This window comes from Thermobia domestica, chromosome 6, assembly GCF_964235325.1.
Source record: "Thermobia domestica chromosome 6, izTheDome1.hap1.1, whole genome shotgun sequence".
NCBI lineage: Eukaryota > Metazoa > Arthropoda > Insecta > Zygentoma > Lepismatidae > Thermobia > Thermobia domestica.
This window is the reverse complement of record NC_137459.1, coordinates 129,960,658-129,982,909: the sequence shown is the minus strand read 5'-3', so window position 1 is coordinate 129,982,909 and position 22,252 is coordinate 129,960,658. Positions and strand designations below refer to the sequence as shown.

At 40.4% G+C, this 22,252-nt stretch overlaps 1 protein-coding gene across 4 annotated transcripts in view; it reads right to left on the bottom strand.

The window, feature by feature from the left end:
- LOC145688204 (uncharacterized) overlaps nt 1–22,252 on the bottom strand; it is a 272,126-nt gene that overhangs the window by 50,816 nt on the left and 199,058 nt on the right. For all 4 annotated transcript variants that reach the window (XM_081762090.1, XM_081762089.1, XM_081762088.1 and 1 more), the window contains one exon: nt 18,073–18,137. In XM_081762090.1, coding sequence (XP_081618216.1) covers nt 18,073–18,137 — 65 coding nt within the window. The remainder of the gene's footprint in view (nt 1–18,072; nt 18,138–22,252) is intronic.

The following is a 22,252-nucleotide window of genomic DNA, read 5'->3' as shown; positions in this document are numbered from 1 at the left end:
GACACTGCCTTTCGATACCCCCAGAATGTTCGCCACTGTTGCCACTGAAGCTCCAACCAGACGGGCACAAACGATCATTCCTCGTGGGAAGTCTGTCAGGTCGCCCATTTTACCGCACCACTTCCCACCACAGGTGAACTGGTTACTGCTGACGGAAGAGGAAGGTCCACAAGACACATTGAAAACAAAAAAACGATCGGCAACCGCAACACGTGTTGTACAATGAAGGGCCAAACTTACGTGTTATGTATAAAGTGATTTTAGATTTTTTGTCCAACCCCTATATATATAAAGGTAACCAACAAAGTTATGTCGCTTTTTGTGGAGGTCTATGTTCAATTCGCCTCACACCGTGAGTTGAATGGAGATAAGGCGAAGGTCAGTTGTTGGTGTAGGGGTATCCAACGTAATCCCAGGTTGTGACAGTTCAGTTACACCGTGAACTTTCGTAGGGACATTGTAAACATGGGACCTCTACAGTGCTTTATATGGGTGTGCATACTGTACGAGTTCAAACTGGGTCAAGCTCGCTGCAGCGGGACGGAAGATATGCCGAGCCTTCGGTGAGGGTGTCGCGACAATGTGGACAGTGCAGCGGTGGTTTAACGAGTTTAAGGATGATGGCGAAACACTCGAAGACGCACCACGTCGCGGAAGTCCAACACATGTACAAAATGATCTTCAGGCAGCAATTGAGGCGAACAGTGGCCAGAATGTAAGAAACTGGGACTACAATTCAGTGAGAGTGATGAAACCATGCGGCAGCACCTCCATCAACTTGAAAAGCACTACAAGTTAGGTCGATAAATCCCACATAATTTGACTCCGGGCCAGAAGGCAACGCGAGCACACGCCTGTGTTTCTTTGCTGTCTCGTCTGAGGAAGGAGCCATTTCTGGACAAGGTGTTGACATGTGATGAGAAGTGGGTCCTGTACGAAACTTCACGGCGCCGTCATCATTGGTTCCTATTCTGATCAAATGAAGAATTTATCCTAACACACAACGGTGCAATTAAAAAACCATTGTTTCTCAAGTGTGTCGATTCAACAGTTACCAATCAGAATAATATTAGATTTAAAGTAATTATTATGCATATTATGTAATAACATATGACTTCCAAATACAGCCCCCATGCGAAGAATGGGTATTTTCCGCTAGTCAAATACAAAATAGCCCAGAACAGCCGAAACATTGAAGCTATTGAGAGTTACGAACTGCAATCGTTTCTACCCGATGGAACATTTAATAAACTAAACAATGACATTAAATTTGATATTGACATTGGCGATGGCTTTATTCATCCTTATAATTCAGACCTTTATATTCAGTATGAAATAACAAAACGAGATGCAGGTAGAATATTTGCTGAAGAGCTAATATTAAACTCGTTAATAACTTTGTTCCGTAACTGTTCTCGCAGATGGGAATTAGGAAACATCGAACAGTCATTGATCGTATTAACTATCCGGAAATTGTCTCCAATCGTGGCTACATTAAAAGTTCTCGAAAGCCTGAGGAAGAATATTATAAGGCTGGTGGTTTAATCACAGCATATAAATTGCCTTGGAAAGATACAGTGCTATTTCCATTGCGATTACTGTTTGGATTCTTCAGTGACTACAAGGAAGTTATGTCGAAGAATGGACTGCGAGTAACATTTAAGCGAAGTGCAAACTTTTCTACAACATACTTTTCTACCGATGAAAGTCTAAGACTGATGGAACATTCGATGAAAGATTGCTAGCTCATGCAGCGAAGCCTAGTATTAAGAGTAAAACTCAAGGCACATATCCTCAAAAACCACATATGTGTACTGAATTTCATACATATCAATGTATACAACAGCATGTAACGGGCAGTCACTTCGAATTCAATATCAATACGCAATTTAACAGTTTACAATTTGATATACCTGACTGCTGTCGTTGCCTTCCGAAGAGCATAAGACAGCGATCAATTAAGAGACGTCAGTAAGTTTGACTATTGTAAGGTTAAGTATACATAGCTTAGAAACAGACGGAATGAAATCTTTCCTTGAGAAAATCTCAATCTAAATTTCAATGAGCATACCTTTAAGGTATATGGGACGTATACATCATTCCAACGTGTCACTCAAGGAAATGTAAACATGTTCTATTCTAGAGAAGAATTTGAACGAACCGTCCTATCTATGTCAAATGCAAGCAAACGAAAAGTAGATGGCAACTAACGAACGAACAAAAATATAATAATCATCATTAACTTTGATAAAGCAGTCACACATGACACCACTGCAGCATTGTTCTTATTGCTCCGACGAGCTCCTATGTAATATCAAAAATAAACGTAGAACAATTTTAACAGTTAAAGCAGGTAAGCCGATTTTAAAGGCTCGATACAAGCATGACTCAATCAATATAATGTACAGAACAATTTAACCTAAGGAGGGAGACGAAAACAGAGGGAACAGGGAGAGACGGAGAAAGAAGCAGGAAGAACAGATGCGATGATTACCCGACTGAAAATCATCCAATCAGCCAGAGCGAAAATTTGTAGTCAAGAACTCTCCTATTCACCTATGACCTCCTTCCGTATGCAATCAATACAGTCTTTCTCGGGAGAAAAGCTCCTTTATGGTTAAGCGGTTGGCGTACGCGCCTTTGGCGTGAGAGATCCGGGTTCGATTTCCGGCGGGAGCTCATGTGGTTCGGACTCCACGTTAATCAGTAGGTCCCGTCTCATATAGCCTCGCTGCTGAAAGGGACGTTAAACTTAAAATCAACTCAACTCTCTCGGGAGAAATGTCTCGTAAGGGTTTTGGAGATACCTTTCACACTCCTGGTCTACTTCAGATAACTTCCAGTTCACTTCCGTACTCCAGAACTCTCATTGATTCGAAGGTCACGTCACTAGATCAACCAATCAGGAGGGTGGGAAAATTCGTAATAAAAAGTGAAGTAGAGTGCGCATGTTTCAAATAAAAAGTGGCCGAGAAGCACTATAGTTACATTTTTTTAACACATTGTAGCAGCACTGAACAACGAGAAAACAATCTGCACGTCTGTTCTCTTTTATGTCAATACTCAGAATGAGCATGTCGTCATATGATCCCACATATATAAGGCTAGCTGTATTATATATATATATATTGCCTTTCTCTATCTGACAGGGAAAATCCCACACTTGCTGTTTGACTCTAAAGTCACATAACTGAAAATCAACTTATCAGAAACAAGGGTAAAATCAACTAAACAAGAGCGACAGTTCACCTCCAGTTGACTTCCGTACTCCAAAACTCTCATTAATTGGAAGGTCACGTGATTAAAACTCAGCCAATCAGGTGCAAGTAAAAATTATTTTTTGAAAAAAAGGGTGAGAATGACAAAACTGGTACGCGAAGGTGATGTAGAACGAATCTTTTCTATCTATTGGTCCTTAGTAGCATTTTTCCTTTCTATTGTCAGCGTTATTATACATATTTCCCTATATGTATTCCTATCATACTTGTGGTTATACTATTTAACATGAAACCTTTGTTCATATTTTTTCTTTCCATTATTGCATACAAATGTATATTGCAAACTATGCGCGGGAAATTTGTTGTGAAAAGACTCAATCCATGGTGATTTACATTTATCATGGATTGAAGAAATGATTGCACTACTACGCATACATCTTTATCCTTTCTTATATAATCCCTTTCTTTCCTCTATCATTTGGGCAACTTCTTTCTATGTTAGTTGATTTTTTAAGTTTTACGCCCCACGGTTATGCCGGCCAAATTAAAGGAGACGGTGATGATGAGAAATGAATGAAATGGTGAAATGGAGAAAGTGGGAGGAAACGGGAGAATCTCGAGAAAACCCCCACACACGATCTATGTTAGTTGAATTGATCTTTTAAAAATATTGGACACATATTTCATGACTTGAATCGCACGCAAGTGTATTTCTCAAGATATTCCACTGTCCCAACCCTTTTGTTACACCCTATATATATATATTGTCATGCGAAGCAGATGACAAGCTTAAGTTTTTCGATAGTGATGTCAGTGTGCAGAGCGCGTAAAAACAAACTTCCCGCTTGTCGGTTATGAGCCCTCTGCAACATTGTCCAGGCTCAGGTGACAGAGAAAGCTATGATATCATCATTCTGAGCTACAATTAATACTTTTTAAGATTAAAAACACAATCCGAAAATCAAATGAAAAGCACTTGTATTTTCTTCCAGTAAATGGTGTTAAAGTTTGCAAAGAATATAGGGGTGAATCTTCCCGCCAATTATAAAAATGCTCTACGATGATCTTCGTAAATATAGGTTTGATTTTGAAGCAATATGACGTATATTTTCTTTCAGATTTTACAATGATTTCCACTACATGTGTTAAGATCAATAAAGAATAAGGGGTGGATTATTCCTCCCATAAATTAAAGGACATGTTGCACAATAACTCGAAAACAAATATTCGGTTCTGGTAGAATATAGGTTGAGCTACCATAGTCCTGTTTTGACCGGGACAGTCCCGTTTTCGGGGCGTGTCCCGGCCGTCCCGTCAGTAGGTGGGAAAAAGTAGTATTTGTCCCGTTTTATCCAAGTGAGAGAAGTAAATAAGAAACCCAGACCTTACGGGCATGGCGAGAGATGCTGGTAGCTTGGCACCTGGCAAGCGAGGGTGTTGGTTAGGTGTTGGCAACACTGGAAAAGTCAGTAAAACGCAAGGTGTTCGTTGTCTACAGAAGGGTGTTTTCTTCTGAGGATCGTGTGCGTCCCAAGCAGTCTGTTGTGCAATTTAAGTGGGGAAACAGGAATCATGTATTTGTTTCCATACATGTGGACGAAGGACAACACGCAGATATTATAAAATTAGTGATCGTTAGCTATGGGTATTCCTACACTCGGAATTAATTGGCTCCCACCATAATGAGCATCTTGAGTTACTAAACTTGACTTACTGAATGCAATAGGAACTTCAAGAAAGTACGATTGGAGTAATTTATGTATTCAATTAATTATTCGTCTTAGGAACTCCTGAGTTCATATCTTCGTCACGAGATACAAAACGTTTCAATAACTGACGTTTGTACGTCTGGTGTAGTAAAACGTAATCCATTATTTTGGCATGACATTGAAGGCTTGACTTACCACAGTTAAAATGGTCCGATTTAGGTCACATATGCGCCGTTTTGTTCGATAACGTGTTGCCATTTGGAAGGTAATATCATGATGCCTCTCTCATAGAAGCCCTTGTCCCTAATGGCAAAAAATTGAGACAGTCGATTTTCACAAGCCTCTCTTGAAGCGACTTTTTCACCAGCAAACGTGTTCGCTATGGACAGGAACAGATGGTAATCACTCGGTGTCAGGTCCGGACTATAAGGTGGATGCATAAGAACCTCCCAACCAAGCTCCCGGAGCTTCTGGCGAGTCACTATCGATGTGTGTGGCCTGGCGTTTTCCTGGTGGAACACAATGCCTCTTCTATTGGCCAAAGCTGGAAGTTTCTGGGCAATTCCTGCCTTCAGACGGTCCAATTGTTGACAGTACAGTTCCGAGTTAAGGGTTTGGCCGTAGGAGAGCAACACATAGTAGATAATTCCCTGCCAATCCCACTAAACACACAGCAAAACCTTCCTGGCCGTCATTCCTGGCTTGGGCTCACCGCGCTTCGACTACGACCCGTTTTCGCGTGACGTTGTCGTAAGTGATCCACTTTTCATCGCCAGTCACTAACCGCTTCAGAAATGGGTCGATTTTGTTGCGATTCAGCAGCGATTCGCAGATGGAAATTCGGTCCATGAGGTTTTTTTGCGTTAATTCGTGTGGCACCCATACATCAAGCTTCTTTTTGTATCCGGCCTTATGCAAATGGTTCCACACGGTTTTTTGTGCAATGTTTAGCTCTTGGGCAATTGACAGTGCTTACATGACGGTCGGACGCGACAACGTCCATGATTTTATCAACATTTTCGACACTTGGCCTTCCAGTGCGTGGTGCATCTTTGACGTCAAAATTACCGGAACGGAATCGACGAAACCAAAATGGCGCATCTTTGACGTCAAAATTACCGGAACGGAATCGACGAAACCAAAATGGCGCGTGATTGGCTGTTACAATATCAGGACCATAAACACTATTCACATTTGCAGCCGCCTAGCTTGCGTTTTCGCCTTTATCGAAGAAAAACTGTAAAATATAGCGTATTTTCTCTTTGCTAGTGTCCATTTTGACTCGCGCTCACACAACACTGAGACAACTCATCACAACTATCTGAACAGTGTTTGTAGTAGTGCCGTCGAAATCGGTTTTTGAAAAATTCGAAAACCGGTTTTTGAAAAAAGTGAAATTTCATAAAACCGAAATGTCGGTTTTGAAAACTGCTTTTGCGGTTTCGGTTTTCAAAACCGCATTTGCGGTTCCGGTTTTGAAAACCGCATTTGCGGTTTTCGGTTTTCAGAAAACCGGTTTACTCAAAACCGAAAACTGCAAAAGTCACAAAAATTTGACAGCACTAATATCAAGTAACGACGAGAAAACAGCAAAGAATCTTTCCCATCTTCGACTCACAGTTGCCAGATGGAGGGAAAATTCCCTCGGCGTAGGGAAAAAACGATCAAAATTTGTAGAGGGGAAAGAAGATATCTTTTCTTAAAATGTCTTAATGTGTAGGGAAATTCTTGTTTAGTATACTTTTACAACTGGCAGAATAAAAAAATAAGTTGCAGTTTCTCACAAAGAGGCATGGCTATCGTTACTGGGAAGTAAAAAGATATAGAATAAAATATGATCGGTGTTCCTTTCATGTATTGCAGGGGTCTGGGACTTGCGATAAGAAACCAGTCAACACATGCAAAACCACAACATTCACATTTATCGGAGTGGCAACAAATTAACAATAAAATTGTGTATTGCGATCTAAATTTTTTCTTTTCTTTTTTTTAAGAAAGGGAGGTGGTGTTTTTTTGTTAACAAAAGAAAGAGTGGCAGTACTATTTAAAAACAAGGTGAAAGAGTAATGATAATATAAAAGATCTCAGTCTAAGTGGATGAGATTTCAAGTTGGATTTCATGAGTTGCAGGTGTAGTGATCTTAAATAGGGATATACCTTATTTTCTATTTCGCTTAGTGTTGTCATATTACCCGATTTTTGCGGCTACCACCCGATTTTCAGGTTCTATACTCGTCCCTCGCTTAAACATATCTTAATCACGAAAAACCACCCGCTTTTTGGGATTGAAGAAAAATCTAAGACGACTTAATGGATAAAGTGTTGGTATATTCAACGTAAACCGTTACACCTCTGACAATTTTAATCGCGATTGAGTTAAATTTGGACTCGCGCTCAGGTTCAGGCTGTGAGCTATCTGAGTAGTACGCGGGTGTAGGGCCATTTGCTAATAAGAGATCTGCTCTAATGCACAATAGTTTTCTTTGTGTAGTTCATGTGTTTTTATTTATTGGAGGTTCTATACGAATGAATATTCGTTTGTAGATGTTGTGACAAATATACTTGAATTATTCATGCCTTCATAAGCTATAAGAATGACGAACGACAATTTCAAGTGTAACTTTAACGACTCTTATAGAAGCAAATTTACGTATGTTAGCCAGGGCAGAACTCAGTTTGAAACAAAATGTACACTCTGGAAAACTCAGTTTCGTTTGAAAAGTAGGCTGCAGGGAAGCAAACTGGACCCCACCTGATTTTTTATGCATTTTGTAAATTAGACCACGAGAAACACGAATCTGAAGGAATTTTGACATTTCGAATTTCGTAACTCGAGATATTCGAACATAAAGTGACCACGGAAGTAAACCTAATTTTTATGTATTTCGTAAATTAGATCACAAGGAACACGAATCTGAAGGAATTTTGACATTCCGACTTCCGGAACTCGAGATATTAAAACTTTAAGTTTAATATAGATATATTCTCTATACGAAACATATTATGTCCTGTGAGATATATAAAGGTAACCAAGAAAGTTCTGTCGCTTTTTGTGGAGGTCTGTGTTCAATTGATCCTCACACCGTGAGTTGAATGCGAATGGAGAAAAGGCGAAGGTCAGATGTTGGTGAGGGTATATCCAACATTCTACCTGCTTGTGGCAGTTCAGTTACAACGTGAACTTGTGTAAGGACAGAGTGAATATGGAACCTCCACAGAGCATCATAAGGGCGTGTATGCTGTACGAGTTCAAACTTGGGTCAAACGCCACTGCAGCGGGGCGGAAGATATCTCAGGACTTTCGTGAGGGTGTCGTGATTACGCAGACAGTGCAAGGGTGGTTTAGAAAGTTTAAGGACGGTGACAAAACACTCACGAAAGACGCACCACGTGCCGGAAGACCAACACATGTACAAAATGAAAATCTTCAGGTAGCAATTGAGGCGTACAGTGGAAAGACCTGTGAGGAACTGGGGCTAACATTCAATGTGAGTAGAGAAACCATCCGGCAGCACCTCCATCAATTTGGGAAGCACTACAATTTGAGTCTATTGGTCCCACATGAATTAACTCCGGGCCAGAAGGCTACGCGAGCAGACACCTGTCTTTCTTTGCTGTCTCGTCTGAGGAAGGAGCCATTTCTGGACAGGATGTTGACATGTGATGAGAAGCTCCATGGCGTCGTCATCATTGGTTAAAATCCTATGAACTGGTTCCAAAACAGCTGAAACCAGTAATGCAGCAGAAAGTCCTGCTGTGTGTTCGGTGGACTGCTCGCGACATCGTGCATCGGGAACTGTTACCGGCTGGTCAGAGCAGAACATTAATGCAACTGTCTACTGTCAGCAGTTGAGCCGTGTTCAAGAAAAACTCAAAACCCTGGAGCCAGCACTTCTCAATCGATAAGGGTTTCTCCCGTTACGGGACAACGCTAAGCCCCACATGGCTAGATTGACCCGGGACACCATCCTACGCCTTGGATGGGAAACACTATTGCAACCGCCATACTCCCCGGACATTGCACCGTCCGAATATCACCTGTTCCATTCCTTGGACACTCACCTTAGAGAACTCCAGTTCAACTCCGTACTAAACGTGCAAAATACACTTGATATCTTCTTCGCTTCATGGCAAACCAAGTTCTACCGCGAAGGAATCCATGCCCATCCCGAACGTTGGCAGAAGGTCGTTGATACTGATGGGTACTATTTTTTATCTTCCAGGTACGTCTTAGGAAGGGGTGTAGCCACGGGGGGGCATCGGGGCCAGGCCCCCCCAAATGATTTCCTGGTCCTCCTAATGGCCAGATGTTAAAACATCATCGTGAGATTACTTCGCTTCAGTCATTTAAAAATAACAAAGTTTACATATAATTAATAATTTACGGTAAAATAGTATGGAAAAATAGTATTTTACCATACCGATCACAAAATAGTATGGTATTTCTTCCTTATAGCCATCCGAAAATAGTATGGTATACTTTTGTGACAGCAGAGTACACAATTTACAGCGATTTGTATTTGACAATTTCAAGACAAACGTTTTGACAAGGTATCATAAAATTCTATGATAAAACAATGGAACTAAACTAAATCATAAGTACATTGTATTATGTATATGCTGTAATTAATGTTTTAAGAAAACTTTTTATCAGATGGAAAATTTGGTGAAAAGCAACGTTTTTATTCAGTTTTTCAGTTTTAATTTCATTCGCTTTTTTAAATGCTATTTCGTGTAAAACAGGAAGTGAGAAAGTTTTGTCGCTTTTTGTGGAGGTCTGCGATAATTGGCCCTCACTGGCCGCAGGGTTTCGTCGAGTTGAAACATATATCTCGTGTCGGGGTGTTGAAGTTACCACCGCGTAGCAGCGACCAGCGAGAACTTTGTTTTCGTCCGCACTTCTTAGATTCTTCGCGGAGAATCGTGAAGGGACCAACACGAACTATCGCCAGTCATGTGCATGCGGCTATTATTATATATTATTTTTCCTGACGAATTGTTCCTAAAATGAGCACCGAGGGTCAAGAATAACCTCTGCCTCACAACATCATGAAGTGAAAACTCTTGAGATAAGTGCAATAATTATATGAATTTAGCTGACAACTGTCGTCGATCATTAGAAAGTGAGTATGCGAGAACTATGAAATAAAGTAAATAGACACGCGTCATTTTGTTACAAAATTACACACATTTTATCTAATTCAAAACAGTTATCGTCGAATATACACGGTTAAAGGAGTACTCTGATTGACCCAATTGAAAAGATCTTAACGATTTATCCCTTTAAAGCGACGTTTCCTTCATCGCCTTCGTAGCGAAGTAGGAAGAACACTTGCCTAGTAATCATAAGGTTGGTGGTTTGAGTCCCCTTCGGGGAAATTTTTTGATACTTTTTTAAAGTGTTTTTTAGGCTCACCTTAATGTAACTAAATCACACATATAGCCGATTTAACATTTTGGGGGAGTAATTTTGTGGTTCATTGGCGTTTTGTCGCGTCTCTGCCGCTGGTGGTATAATTTTCAAAACGGTAGAGGGGCCACCGGGGATCGTCGCTGCGGCGCCGCTAATGTTTGGCGAGATGTCGCTAATTGCCCATTTGTGGTCCACCGACGCTTACGGCATAGGGACAATTCAGTGTGAGTGACGAAACCATTCAGCAGCACCTTCATCAACTGAGGAAACACTAGAAGTTAAGTCGATGGGTCCCACATAATTTGATTCCGGGTCAAAAGGCAACGCAAGCAGACACCTGTGTTTCTTTGCTGTCTCGTCTGAGGAAGGAGCCATTTCTGGACAAGGTGTTGCCATGTGATGAGAAATGGGTCCTGTACGAAGTTACACGGCGCCGTCATAATTGGTTAGCATCCCATGAACGGTTCCAAGACAGCCGAAACCAGCACTACACCAGAAGAAAGTCCTCCTGTGTGTTTATGAACTGCTCGCGGCATAGTGCATCGGGAACTGCTACCAGCTGGTCATCGCATCAATCCAACTGTGTACTGTCAGCAGTTGAGCCGTGTTTAAGAGAAACTCAAAACTCTGGAGCCAGCACTTCTGAATCCCAAAGAGGTCATTATGTTACAGGACAACGCTAAGCCCCTCGTGGCTAGGATGACCCGGGACACCATTTTATGCCTTGGATAGGTGCATAAAATGGTATTGCATACGCCATACTCACTGGACATTGCACCGTCCGATTATCATCTGTTCTCTTCCTTGGACAATCACCTTAAAGGATGCCAGCTCAAATCTCAACTAGAGGTGCAAAATGCACTTGATACCTTCTTCGCTTCACGGAACACCAACCTCTACCGCGATGGAATAAATGACCTTCCAGAATGTTTGCAAAAGGTTGTCCATCTATTCTTAATCTTCCAGATACGTGTTAGGTGACATATGAATGTCCGGAGGTGGTGGGTGAGAAAGCGATAGGACTTTCTTGTTTACCTTTATAGATCGGTTCTGTGTATTGAAATAGTTATGCACAAAGGTATAATGTTTAGTCGGGGGCAGTAGTTCTTGGTTAAACATAATACAAACTATCTGTAATATAATTTATGAAATTATTATTATTATTATTATTAATAATAATAATAATAATGAGAAGAAGAAGAAGAAGAAGCTAAAAGCAGTGTTTTTATTTTTCTGGAAGGAAACCAAAATTTTCCAGTTTTTTTCAGGCTTCAAAAACACTAGCTGCAATACATTTTTTTTTGGTTGTAGCTGGCCCCCCTTCAAAAACGACGAGCCCCTCCTACAGAAACCTGCTGGCTACACCCCTGGTCTTAGGTGACATATCGATGCTCTAAGGTGATAGGTCAAAAAGCGACAGAACTTTCTTCGTTAATTTTATACATACTATGTAAAACTACAGTATAAGTTCTAGTATCTCGAGTTCGGGAAGTCGGAATGTCAAAATTCCTTCAGATTCGTGTTCCTCATGGTCTAGTTTACAAAATATATAAAAATTAGTTTTGGTCCAGTTTGTTTCCGTGGTCACTTTATGTTCGAATATCTCGAGTTCCGAAATTCGGAATGTCAAAATTCCTTCAGATTCGTGTACCTCGTGGTCTAATTTACAAAATATATGAAAATCAGGTGGGGTCCAGTTTGCTTCCCTGCAGCCGAAAAGTAGGGCTACATTGGAAGTGTCATCAAAGAAGTAACTAAAAAACAAAAACAAAAAAAAAAAAAAAAGTGCGAAGGATCCCAGGTCAGCATTTGTAACACACAAGTTCACATCAGTACTTACGGTTTAGAACTCTCCACTTTTCTGGTTTTAAAATATTGCAACACTAATTTAGCTGTGACTTGCACAACCATCGAACTATCCCTTTCGCAGAGTGCTGCATATATTACCATAATAGTCTTGGAACAAATAAAAAAAGTTAAAACACAGACATAAATCAATACAAATGTCTCGATCGATAAATCCTTTCACAATTGTTAAAAGGTATAATTAAAAACATCAAACATTGTTTCTGCTTTGAAAAGGACAAACAAGGTTTCTTTTATAAAACCGCAAACACGCTTTCGAAAAGAGCTTTTGCGTTTGGTTTTGCGGTTTCGGTTTTGAAAACCGCTTTTGCTGTTTCGGTTTTGAAAACCGCGGTTTCGGTTTCGAAAACCGCTTTTGCGATTTCGGTTTTGAAAACCGCTTTTGCGGTTTCGGTTTTGAAAACCGCATTTGCGGTTTTCGGTTTTCAGAAAATCGGTTTTCTCAAAAACCGAAAACCGCAAATGTCACAAAAAATCCAACAGCACTAGTTTGTAGTACGCAATTTCATCGTTTGAACGCCATCTCGTTGAACCCGATCGGACTTATACAACGCGAGATACAGATCACTGAAGCCATCTATTGGCAAAATAATGGATTACTTTTTACTACACCAGATATATTTACTCGAAACAAAGTAAATTTTACTTTTTGTCTTCTAAAAAAAAGTCTGATTAAACTACTCTATGCTACATAATAGGTGATTTTGTTATAATTTAATATAAATTTTAAACCGCAAATTTGGCATTTGTTTCATAGATTTTAGTAGTTTATATAGTTTTATTTCTATGTGGTGTAACCAGTTTTGAGTTTTTGTTAGCCGGAAATCTTGCATACAGTATGATTTATGGTTTTACTGCTGTTCGTTTACACTGAATTTAGAGAAAAATTTCGTTTCCAATAAGTATATTTGCAGATATATACGAATGTGTGTGTTTCCAGAATATATATATACACAGGGTCTACCACTAAGTTTTTTCTTTTTAAAATTATAGTCATCCTAAACATAGTATATATGTTTCTGAAGCTTTTCCGTGATCCCCAATCAGTGACGACACAAGGGCAGAGAAAAAGTGAGGAGTGACCTCTCCCTCGAGGTTACATTTCCCTCTCATGCATGTTGTGTTGTAATGAAGGTCAAGTCACAAAAAACTACCCTTTCCGGTACACTAAAAGTTAGCTGCCCCCTCTCCAAGAAATTATAACTGCGAGGTCACTGCCCCCAATGCTCCGATTTAGAATATGTCGACAGTGACACAGTAAACTTCCCTCGTCCCGTAATTTAAGTAATATGTCCCGCAATAGCTTTCGCAAAAATAATTAAATTTTGACAGAATATTGTGTATATGTCCTACAAGACTTTTCCACAATCCGTATTTCTTGGGGTTGAAATCCATGAGTATGAACCTTTTTAATTAAAAAATATTTTAAGCAAAAATTTCGAAAAAAAAACTAAGGTCTTTATGAAATATAGTGAAATTGGTAAAGAATAAGACGAATGAAACCTGCAATTAAAAAGCAAAAAGCTTTCCCTAGGTTTTTACACTACACAGCACAGCACAGCACAGCACAAGTAATTAAGAACTTGATACTGAAAAAGTTATTTTATATATATGTGTTCAAATTTACAAAATGGGGTGAACTTTTACTCCTTATTCTTCATCGATTGCAACGCCATATAATGTGCTTATTTTGGATAGTTGGAGGAATTACATATCGAGATTAATTAAATTCTATTAGGTTTTACGAGACAGTCATCATGGAATAGCGGCAAACACAAATACCAATTAAGAAGAATGGTAATAGCTCGCGACGCTCGCTGCAATTATTATCTGCTAGAGAGAAAAAGGCAATGGATACACCTTCGACATAAAATCATATGAATTTTATTTTTAAAAAATAATATATAATTTAAACGGCACAATACGAATAGCTTAATCGATTAATTTTTGAATAGCTAAATCCTCCAACTGAGACGTTTCAGAACTGCCATAGTCGACTTTCGTATAAGCATGATTAAAATATTTTTTTAAAAAATTATGTATGTTTTATATATCTCTTCCTGTCTTCATCACTATTATTCATAACATTGAAACTGATCCAAAATTTTAAGTTTATAAAATACTACCTAAAGTATTAAAACTGTCCAGCTTGACATCTACTTTTCTTGATGCAGATGTTCTTTGTTTATCCGATTTCTTGTTTCTAAGACAAAACTCACTTTCACATACCTGATCATTTATTAGCCGATGTGTCACTAATTTTCTCAGTAGTAACTTAAATACATTGCTGTTTACGAAAATTGCAACACCTAGAAAGACCTACGATAGAACAATAAAATATATTCCACAGATTACGTAAATGACAAGACACAAATGATTAGAATTAAAAATATTTTCCCGGGGAATATTCTGTTGTTTGTACGCGAGTCCATAAGACATTCCCATTTGCCGGTCGCAGATCGTGATGAAGTTTGCGCCCAACCGTATCTCAGACATGCTCGATGGGTGACATGTCAGGCAACCAAGTAGGCCAGGGAAATAATGATACCTGGCGTACTGCGAAGCAAGCTTTCACATTCTTCGCTACTTGTGGCTTGGTATTGTCCTGCTGAAATGTGGTGTCTGGAGTTGCATATAGGTAGGGCATCACCCCGGGCTCTGAATCCTCACCAATATACCGATCGCTGTCCAGATTGCCCTGGATACGGATGAGTTGCGATTGCGTGTGGTAACCAATGGCGCCCCACACCATCACACTGGGCGATTGTCCGCTATGACGCTCAACAATGCAAGCTGGTAGATTGTGCTCACCACAGTAGCATCGTACACGTATGCGGCCATAACTGTAGGACAGGTTAGGGGACTCGTCCGAAAACACTACCTTCAGCTATTCAGAACTCCAGTGACGGTGTTCGCGTGCCCATATCAGTCTGTTGCGTTTGTAGTTTCTGGTCAAGGGCAGTCGTCTGAACAGTATGCAAGCCACCAATCCAGGCTTCAGCCAACGACGTCGAACAGTCGACGCAGACATCCCGTGACAGTGTTCCAGCGATGAGCCAACACTGTGGATGCCGCTGTCCGGTCCGTTATGGACATCCGGACTAGTTGTCTGCCATCCCGTGCTGTGTCACATTGCGTGGTCCAGTCCCTGCTTGTCGCTTTGCACGACCCCCTTCTGTCTACTGCTTCAACACATGCATCACTGTCATCGCAGCATGTTCTGTGCGAGCAGCAATTTCGCGGTACGACAAACCCTCTTCCCGATCATTTTGTCCGGTTCGAATTCACTCAACTGCGTATATTGCGCCCTTTGACGATGAAGAGGCATGCTGGCACTTGCCTGCATGTTTGCAATTTGACTGGCCACTATCCACTGCCTTCCTGCGACATGCAATAACCTCGTGTTGTACCACTTCGATCACAGACGAGAGAGCGCTGCTGGCAATACGTAGATGCCATCTGTCTGAAATGTTCATCACTTCCTTCTACAATATCCTTACACACATTCATAAGGTTTAGATTCATTCGGACCATTCATTCTGGATGTTGCAATTTTCATAAACGGAAGTGTAGTACGGATAATCTTTCACGTGTTGCGTTTGCCGATCGTTTTCTGTTTTCAATGTGTCCTATTCCGTCAGCAGTAACCAGTTCACCTGTGAGTGTCGTGGTGTGAAAGTGGTGCGGTAAAATGGACGACCTGACAGACTTCCAAAGAGGCATGATCGTTGGTGCCCGTCTAGTTGGAGATTCAGTGGCAACAGTGGCGAACACTGAGGGGGTATCGAAAGGCGCTGTGTCTAAAGTCACGAGGGCATACACAATTCATGGGCAAACGACGTCTGCAAAGCACAACAGTGGTCGAAAGACAATCCTATCAGATAGGGTCCGGAGGGCATTAAAACGGATTGTAGCAGCTAAAAAGAAGACCACTGCAATGAAAATTACGTCTGAATTCAATTCCGGCCTACAGAACCCGGTTTAATCGAAAACAGTGCGACGGGAACTTCATAAAATGAAAATTCATGGCAGGGTCGCTTTCGCCAAACCCCTGGTCACAGCAGTAAATGCGAAGAGGCGTATCCAGTGGTATAAGGACCACAAGGCGTGGACTCATGAGCAGTGGAAACACGTAATGTGGTCCAATGAATGGACCTTCACCTTGTTTCCAACACGTATGGAGAACACCGTCGCAGGCCTATGATACAGACTGTCTGTACCCAATTGTAAAGCATGGGGGTGGTTCTGTTACAGTATGGGCAGTGATATCGTGATTTTCTGCAGGTCCTATCACACCCCTGTATGGAATGATGAATGCTAAGGCGTATGAGGCCATTTTGGGGGACGAGGTTCTACCCATGGCCCAAATATTGTTCCCTGATGGTGATGGCATCTACCAAGATGATTTGGCACCCTGTCACACTGCAAAAACGGTGAAATCATGGTTTGAGGAGCATGACCAGGAGCTATCATACCTTCCCTGGGTCCCACAATCACCAGATCTGAACATCATTGAGCCATTGTGGTCTGAGTTAGAAAGGCGTGTTCGGTCTCATTAACCTCCACCAGCATCCATTAAGGAACTGAAGAAGCATGTTTTGGAGGAACAATGGTACAAAATTCCACACACCACGATTCAGGAGGTGTATACGTCCATTCCTCATTGGATCCGAAAGGAGGCCCCACACCATACTAGGTATGATTTTCACACTTTTGAAAACGTTTTCGATTTTTTTGTCCAACCCCTGTAGATGTGTGTGTTCAGATGGCTCCAGATGAATATATAAGAAGGTCATAACAGTTATAAAGCATTTGGCAGTAAAGAGGGGAACTGATGTGGATCTGCATGTAAGTTTTTAAACATACCCGTGACTATGACCTAATTATGTAGAAACAACTTCATCAGGTAACTTCCAAAGTCAACCTTATTAATTCAATTGTTTGAAGTTTTCTAGTTGATAGTGTATTCAAATGGAAAAACAATCAATGGACAATATCTGTCCCAAACTTAAAGAACCGTTATTTTTCCACAAAACAACACCTCGACTCAAAGTAAACTTCTGTTCTTCATTGTGAAAACAAGGGATGGTCGGTGGTAGATCACTCACTTCCGTAATGCGAGCTTACTGTGAATTCATCTTGGTCATATTACATAGTTTTCAATAGACAAATGGAAGGAGAACCACAGTAAGGTAGTTATAACAGCATGCCCATATTCGGTATAGAGAACAATATTGTATCCGTAAGGTTTTCGGGTATCTCCAGTTTCCGTTTATTTTCCCATTATTATACTAAACTTGGAGTATAATATCCTCGTATTTTTGAAGTTTTTCTTGAGTTGCAATATGCTCTTTTCTTGAGTTAGTCTTTTCAGAAAATCCTTTTAAAAAATCTTATATTGCTTATGTGGTGGAGTATCAGGCAAAATTTAGTTTTATAAAAGTTAACCTGTTGTAAGTATCCAGAAAAATAAAAGTTAACAATCATTTTGCACACTACTGAAGAAAGAAAACAAATATTTCGAATTTAGTTTAAACATACAAACAAGAAGATAAATTTCCACGTAATTGATATATTTTAAATGGATATTTCCGAATTTAATTAAATGAACAGCATTACAAAGCTTCTTATTCTTTCTTTTTCCGTGTATACTAAACACGGATGGTGTAGTCATACTAGACGAAGCAGTGCATTATTTAAGAATTCGTTTTGTGTAACCACTGAACTAGGGAAAAACTGTGTTAGAATTAAATGCAGTTCCAAAACTGGTACTACAAGAAACACATTTTATTTTATAAATTTAAAACTTAATATCAGCCACTGAGCACGGTAAATATTAAACATAAAATATATATCATTCACTTACTTCTGTAGCATCCTCATCCTTCATTGAACTACCACAGAGATTTGTTGGCAAAACCTGGAAATCTCCTTGTAAAATAATTAGAAATAAAATGTCATTAGAAAATATCAGTAATCTGCTATTCCATGCTACAGCGAATCATTAATATTACAATACAATGTAAAATAAATATTCAAGAAGACAGAGGCTGTTCCACGTATACGTAGAAAATTGTACTTACTAAATAACAAAAAACATTCATAGCACAAAGACGACTGTGCTCGATCTATCAACGAGAAATTTGGAGAGAACACTCCTTTTGTCACAAAAGTAAGGGATAAGGACAAATTTTTGGCAATACCCGTTCTAAAAGAGGTTCAAAAGTTCTCTCAGGAGTAGTATATCTCACGAATTCCTCGCGTTAGAGATGAAACTCGGAACGAACTCTTCATTAAAAATAAGAGAACATAATTTTCTGTGTTTCCAAAAATTCCTCTCCCAAGAGGGAAAATTGGGGCCAATTCCCTAACAACTAAATTTCCCTTCCTTTATTAAGAATGTGCCAGTGTGAGGGTTCGCTTAAGTTGGAAGTGTGAAATTCTGTATATAAACTCATAAAAGAAGAGGAAATATTTCAGAGTTTTAAAAAATTCAGCTCTTAGGAGGGAAAACTGGAGGCAATTCTGTAACAACTATTTATAAATTTCTCTATCTGTATTAAGAACGTGGTAGTGTGATGTTTCGCTTAAGTTGGAGGTGTGAAATTCACTCTTGATTCTTAAGTAAAAATAAGAGAATACGTGTTTCAGCAGTTTTGAAAATTCCACTCCTAAGGGGGAAACAGGGGATATTTCTGTAATATTGAAATTTCCCTTTATTTAATCACAATGTTCCATATGTAATGATTTCTTAATTAAACACGCATTTCAGTGTCTATGAAAATTCTGCTTCTAAATAGGATAAGGGGAACAATTTCTATAATATTTATTCCAATTATTTCTTCAGAAAATTCTTAATGTAAGAATTTGCTTAAATTACAGGTGTAAAATTCGTTATATAAACTGTTACTTAAAAATAAGGAAAACATGTATTTCAGCTCCGGGAAAGAAAGGGAAAAATAGGTATGATTATATGAGTAGTAAGAGTGATTCACTTAAAATTCAGGCCATTTAAATATATCTAGAAACGTGAAATTTGGAAAGGAAACTTCTTTTGTTACGAGAGCAAAGAACAAGGAAGGATTTTTTTTAAATACCTATGTTAAGGGAGGTAAAAGACCATTCAAATGTTTCGCCCTAAGTAGAGTACCAAAGAAATCACTGCAAGGAGATGAAACTCGGGATATCAACTCCTCATTAAAAATAAGCGGACACGTGTCCCAGCACTTTTAAAAATTACCCGCTATATTTATCCATCTATCAATATTTATATTTGGTCTAGGAATTAATTCGTGCGGGTGGACAAGAGATGGCGCAACGAACGGAGCGTCCCACAGTTCCGTGTATCCACACATGTGTTGCAAACCCCTTTCATCGCGTATCGTTCGTAGTATAGGGCAGTGGATTAAAGCGTCAACAACACCAGTTTGTAGTTAAGTGAACATGGCGCAATTTGTGCCTGATAAAGTGTTTTTGCGGGGTGTCCTGCTGCATTACTTTAACATGCAGAAAAGTGCGACTGAAAGTCATCGTATTTTGGTGGAAGTGTATGGTGACCATGCTGTAGCTGAGCGAACGTGTCAGAAGTGGTTTGCACGGTTTAGAAGTGGTGATTTCGGCTTGGCAGACCAAGAGCGAGCTGGACAGCCAAAAAAATTTCAAGACGAAGAATTGACAGCATTGCTCGAGCAGGATTCGTGTCAAACGCAGGAACAACTTGCAGCAGCATTAGGCGTTGATCAAACAACAGTCTCCAAACGCTTGAAAGCCATGGGAATGATTCAAAAGATGTCACATTGGGTTCCACATGAATTGAAAGACAGAGACGTTGAAAGACGAAAAACCATTTGCGAATTGCTGCTTCAACGACAGAGCAGAAAGGGGTTTCTGCATCGAATTATTACGGGTGATGAGAAGTGGATCCATTACGAGAACCCTAAACGAAAAAAGGCCTGGGTGAAACCAGGTGAACCAGGTCCATCACAACCAAAACGAGATATTCACTGTGCAAAGGTTATGCTGTGCATATGGTGGGATATGAAAGGTGTGGTGTACTATGAGCTGCTGCAACCGGGTGAAAGTATGAATGGAGAACGTTATCGACGACAATTAATGCGTTTGAAGCAAGCTTTGGCCAGAACACGACCAGAATGGGAGAACAGACATGATAAACTTATTGTTCAACATGATAACGCTCGCCCACATGTCGCAAAACCGGTCAAAACCTATTTAGAAAATGTCGGATGGGAAGTTTTACCCCACCCGCCGTATTCACCAGACGTTGCTCCTTCGGACTACTACTTGTTCGATTGCATGAATAACGATTTGATTGGACAGCGGTTTACTTCTTCAGAAGATATCGAAACATGGGTCTCTGACTGGATCGCTTCCAAGGATGAGGACTTCTTTCGCCACGGAATCCGTACATTGCCTGACAGATGGGCGAAAGTGGTGGCTAGCGATGGACAATATTTTTCTTAAGGTATTTATGTATTTTGTGTTTGTACTACAGCTTCAATGTGTGCGTACCAACCGCACGAATTAATTCCTAGACCAAATATCTATATATAGGTGTATCTATATCTAGATATACGTAAACAAAGTTCTGTAGCTTTTTGTTGAGGTCTGGGTTCAATTGGCCCTCTCACTGTGAGTTGAATGCGAATGGAGATTAGAAGAAAGTCAGCTGTTGGAGTGTGTATATCCAATATAGTACCTGGTTGTGGCAGTTCAGTAACACCGTGAACTTGCTTAAAGACAGAGTGAACATGGGACCTCCAAAGAGCGTCATAAGAGCGTGTATGCTAAACGAGTTCAAACTGGGGTCAAACGCCACTGCAACGGGTGGATGATATCACAGGGTCTTGGTGAGGGTGTCGTGACTACGGGGATAGTGCAGCGGTAGATTAACAAGTTTAAGGACGGTGACGAAACCTCGAAGACGCACCACGTGCCGGAAGACCAAAACACGTACAAAATGAAGGTCTTGAGGCAGCAATTGAGGCGAACAGTGGCCAGGAACTGGGACTACAATTCAGTGTGGGGGGGAGAAACCATTCGGCAGCAATTCCATCAACTTGGAAAAAACTACAAGTTGGGTCGATGGGTCCCACATGATTTGGCTCCGGGCCAGAAGGCAACGCGAGTAGAAAAGGGAGCCATTTCTAGACAGAGTGTTGACATGTGATGAAAAGTGGGTCCTGTACGAAGCTCCACGGTGCCGTCATCATTGGCTAGCATCCCACGAACCGGTTCCAAAAACAGCCGAAACCAGCACTGCACCAGAAGGTCCTCCTGTGTGTTTGGTGGACTGCTCGCGGCATCGTGCATCAGGAACTGCTACCAGCTGGTCACAGCATCAATGTAACTATGTACTGTCAGCAGTTGAGCCGTGTTCAAGAAAAGCTCAAAACTCTGGAGCCAGCACTTCTGAATTGCAAAGGAGTCCTCCTATTACAGGACATCGCTAAGCCTCACGTGGATTATATAACCCGGGATACCATTCTACGCCTTGGATGGGAAACACTACTGCATCCGCCATATTCCCAGAACATTGCACCGTCCGATTATCACCTGTTTCATTCCTTGGACAATCACCTTAGAGGACGCCAGTTCAAATCCCTAGTAGAGGTGCAAAATGCACTTGATACCTTTTTCGTTTCACGGCCCACCTAGTTCTAGATGGAATCTACGGCCTTCCGGAACGTTGGAAGAAAATAGTCGATGATAATGGGGATTATTTTTGATCTTCCCGGTACGTGACATATCGATGTTCGAAGGAGGTGGTTGAAAAAGCGACAGAATTTTCTTAGCTACCTTTATATATAGATAGATTCTTTCACATTTAATGCGATGTGATCACATCACGGGAAAATGGCTGAAAAAATTGAGATGAATTCTCAAACATACTTAGTGTCTACCACGAACTAGGTTTCAAACACCAATTTGTATAAAGGGTTTATCCTAAAGGAGTATAGATTAGAAATTTATACGAAAAATAGAGTATCTCATGAAGCCCTCAAGTTAGGAACATTAAGATCTGTATA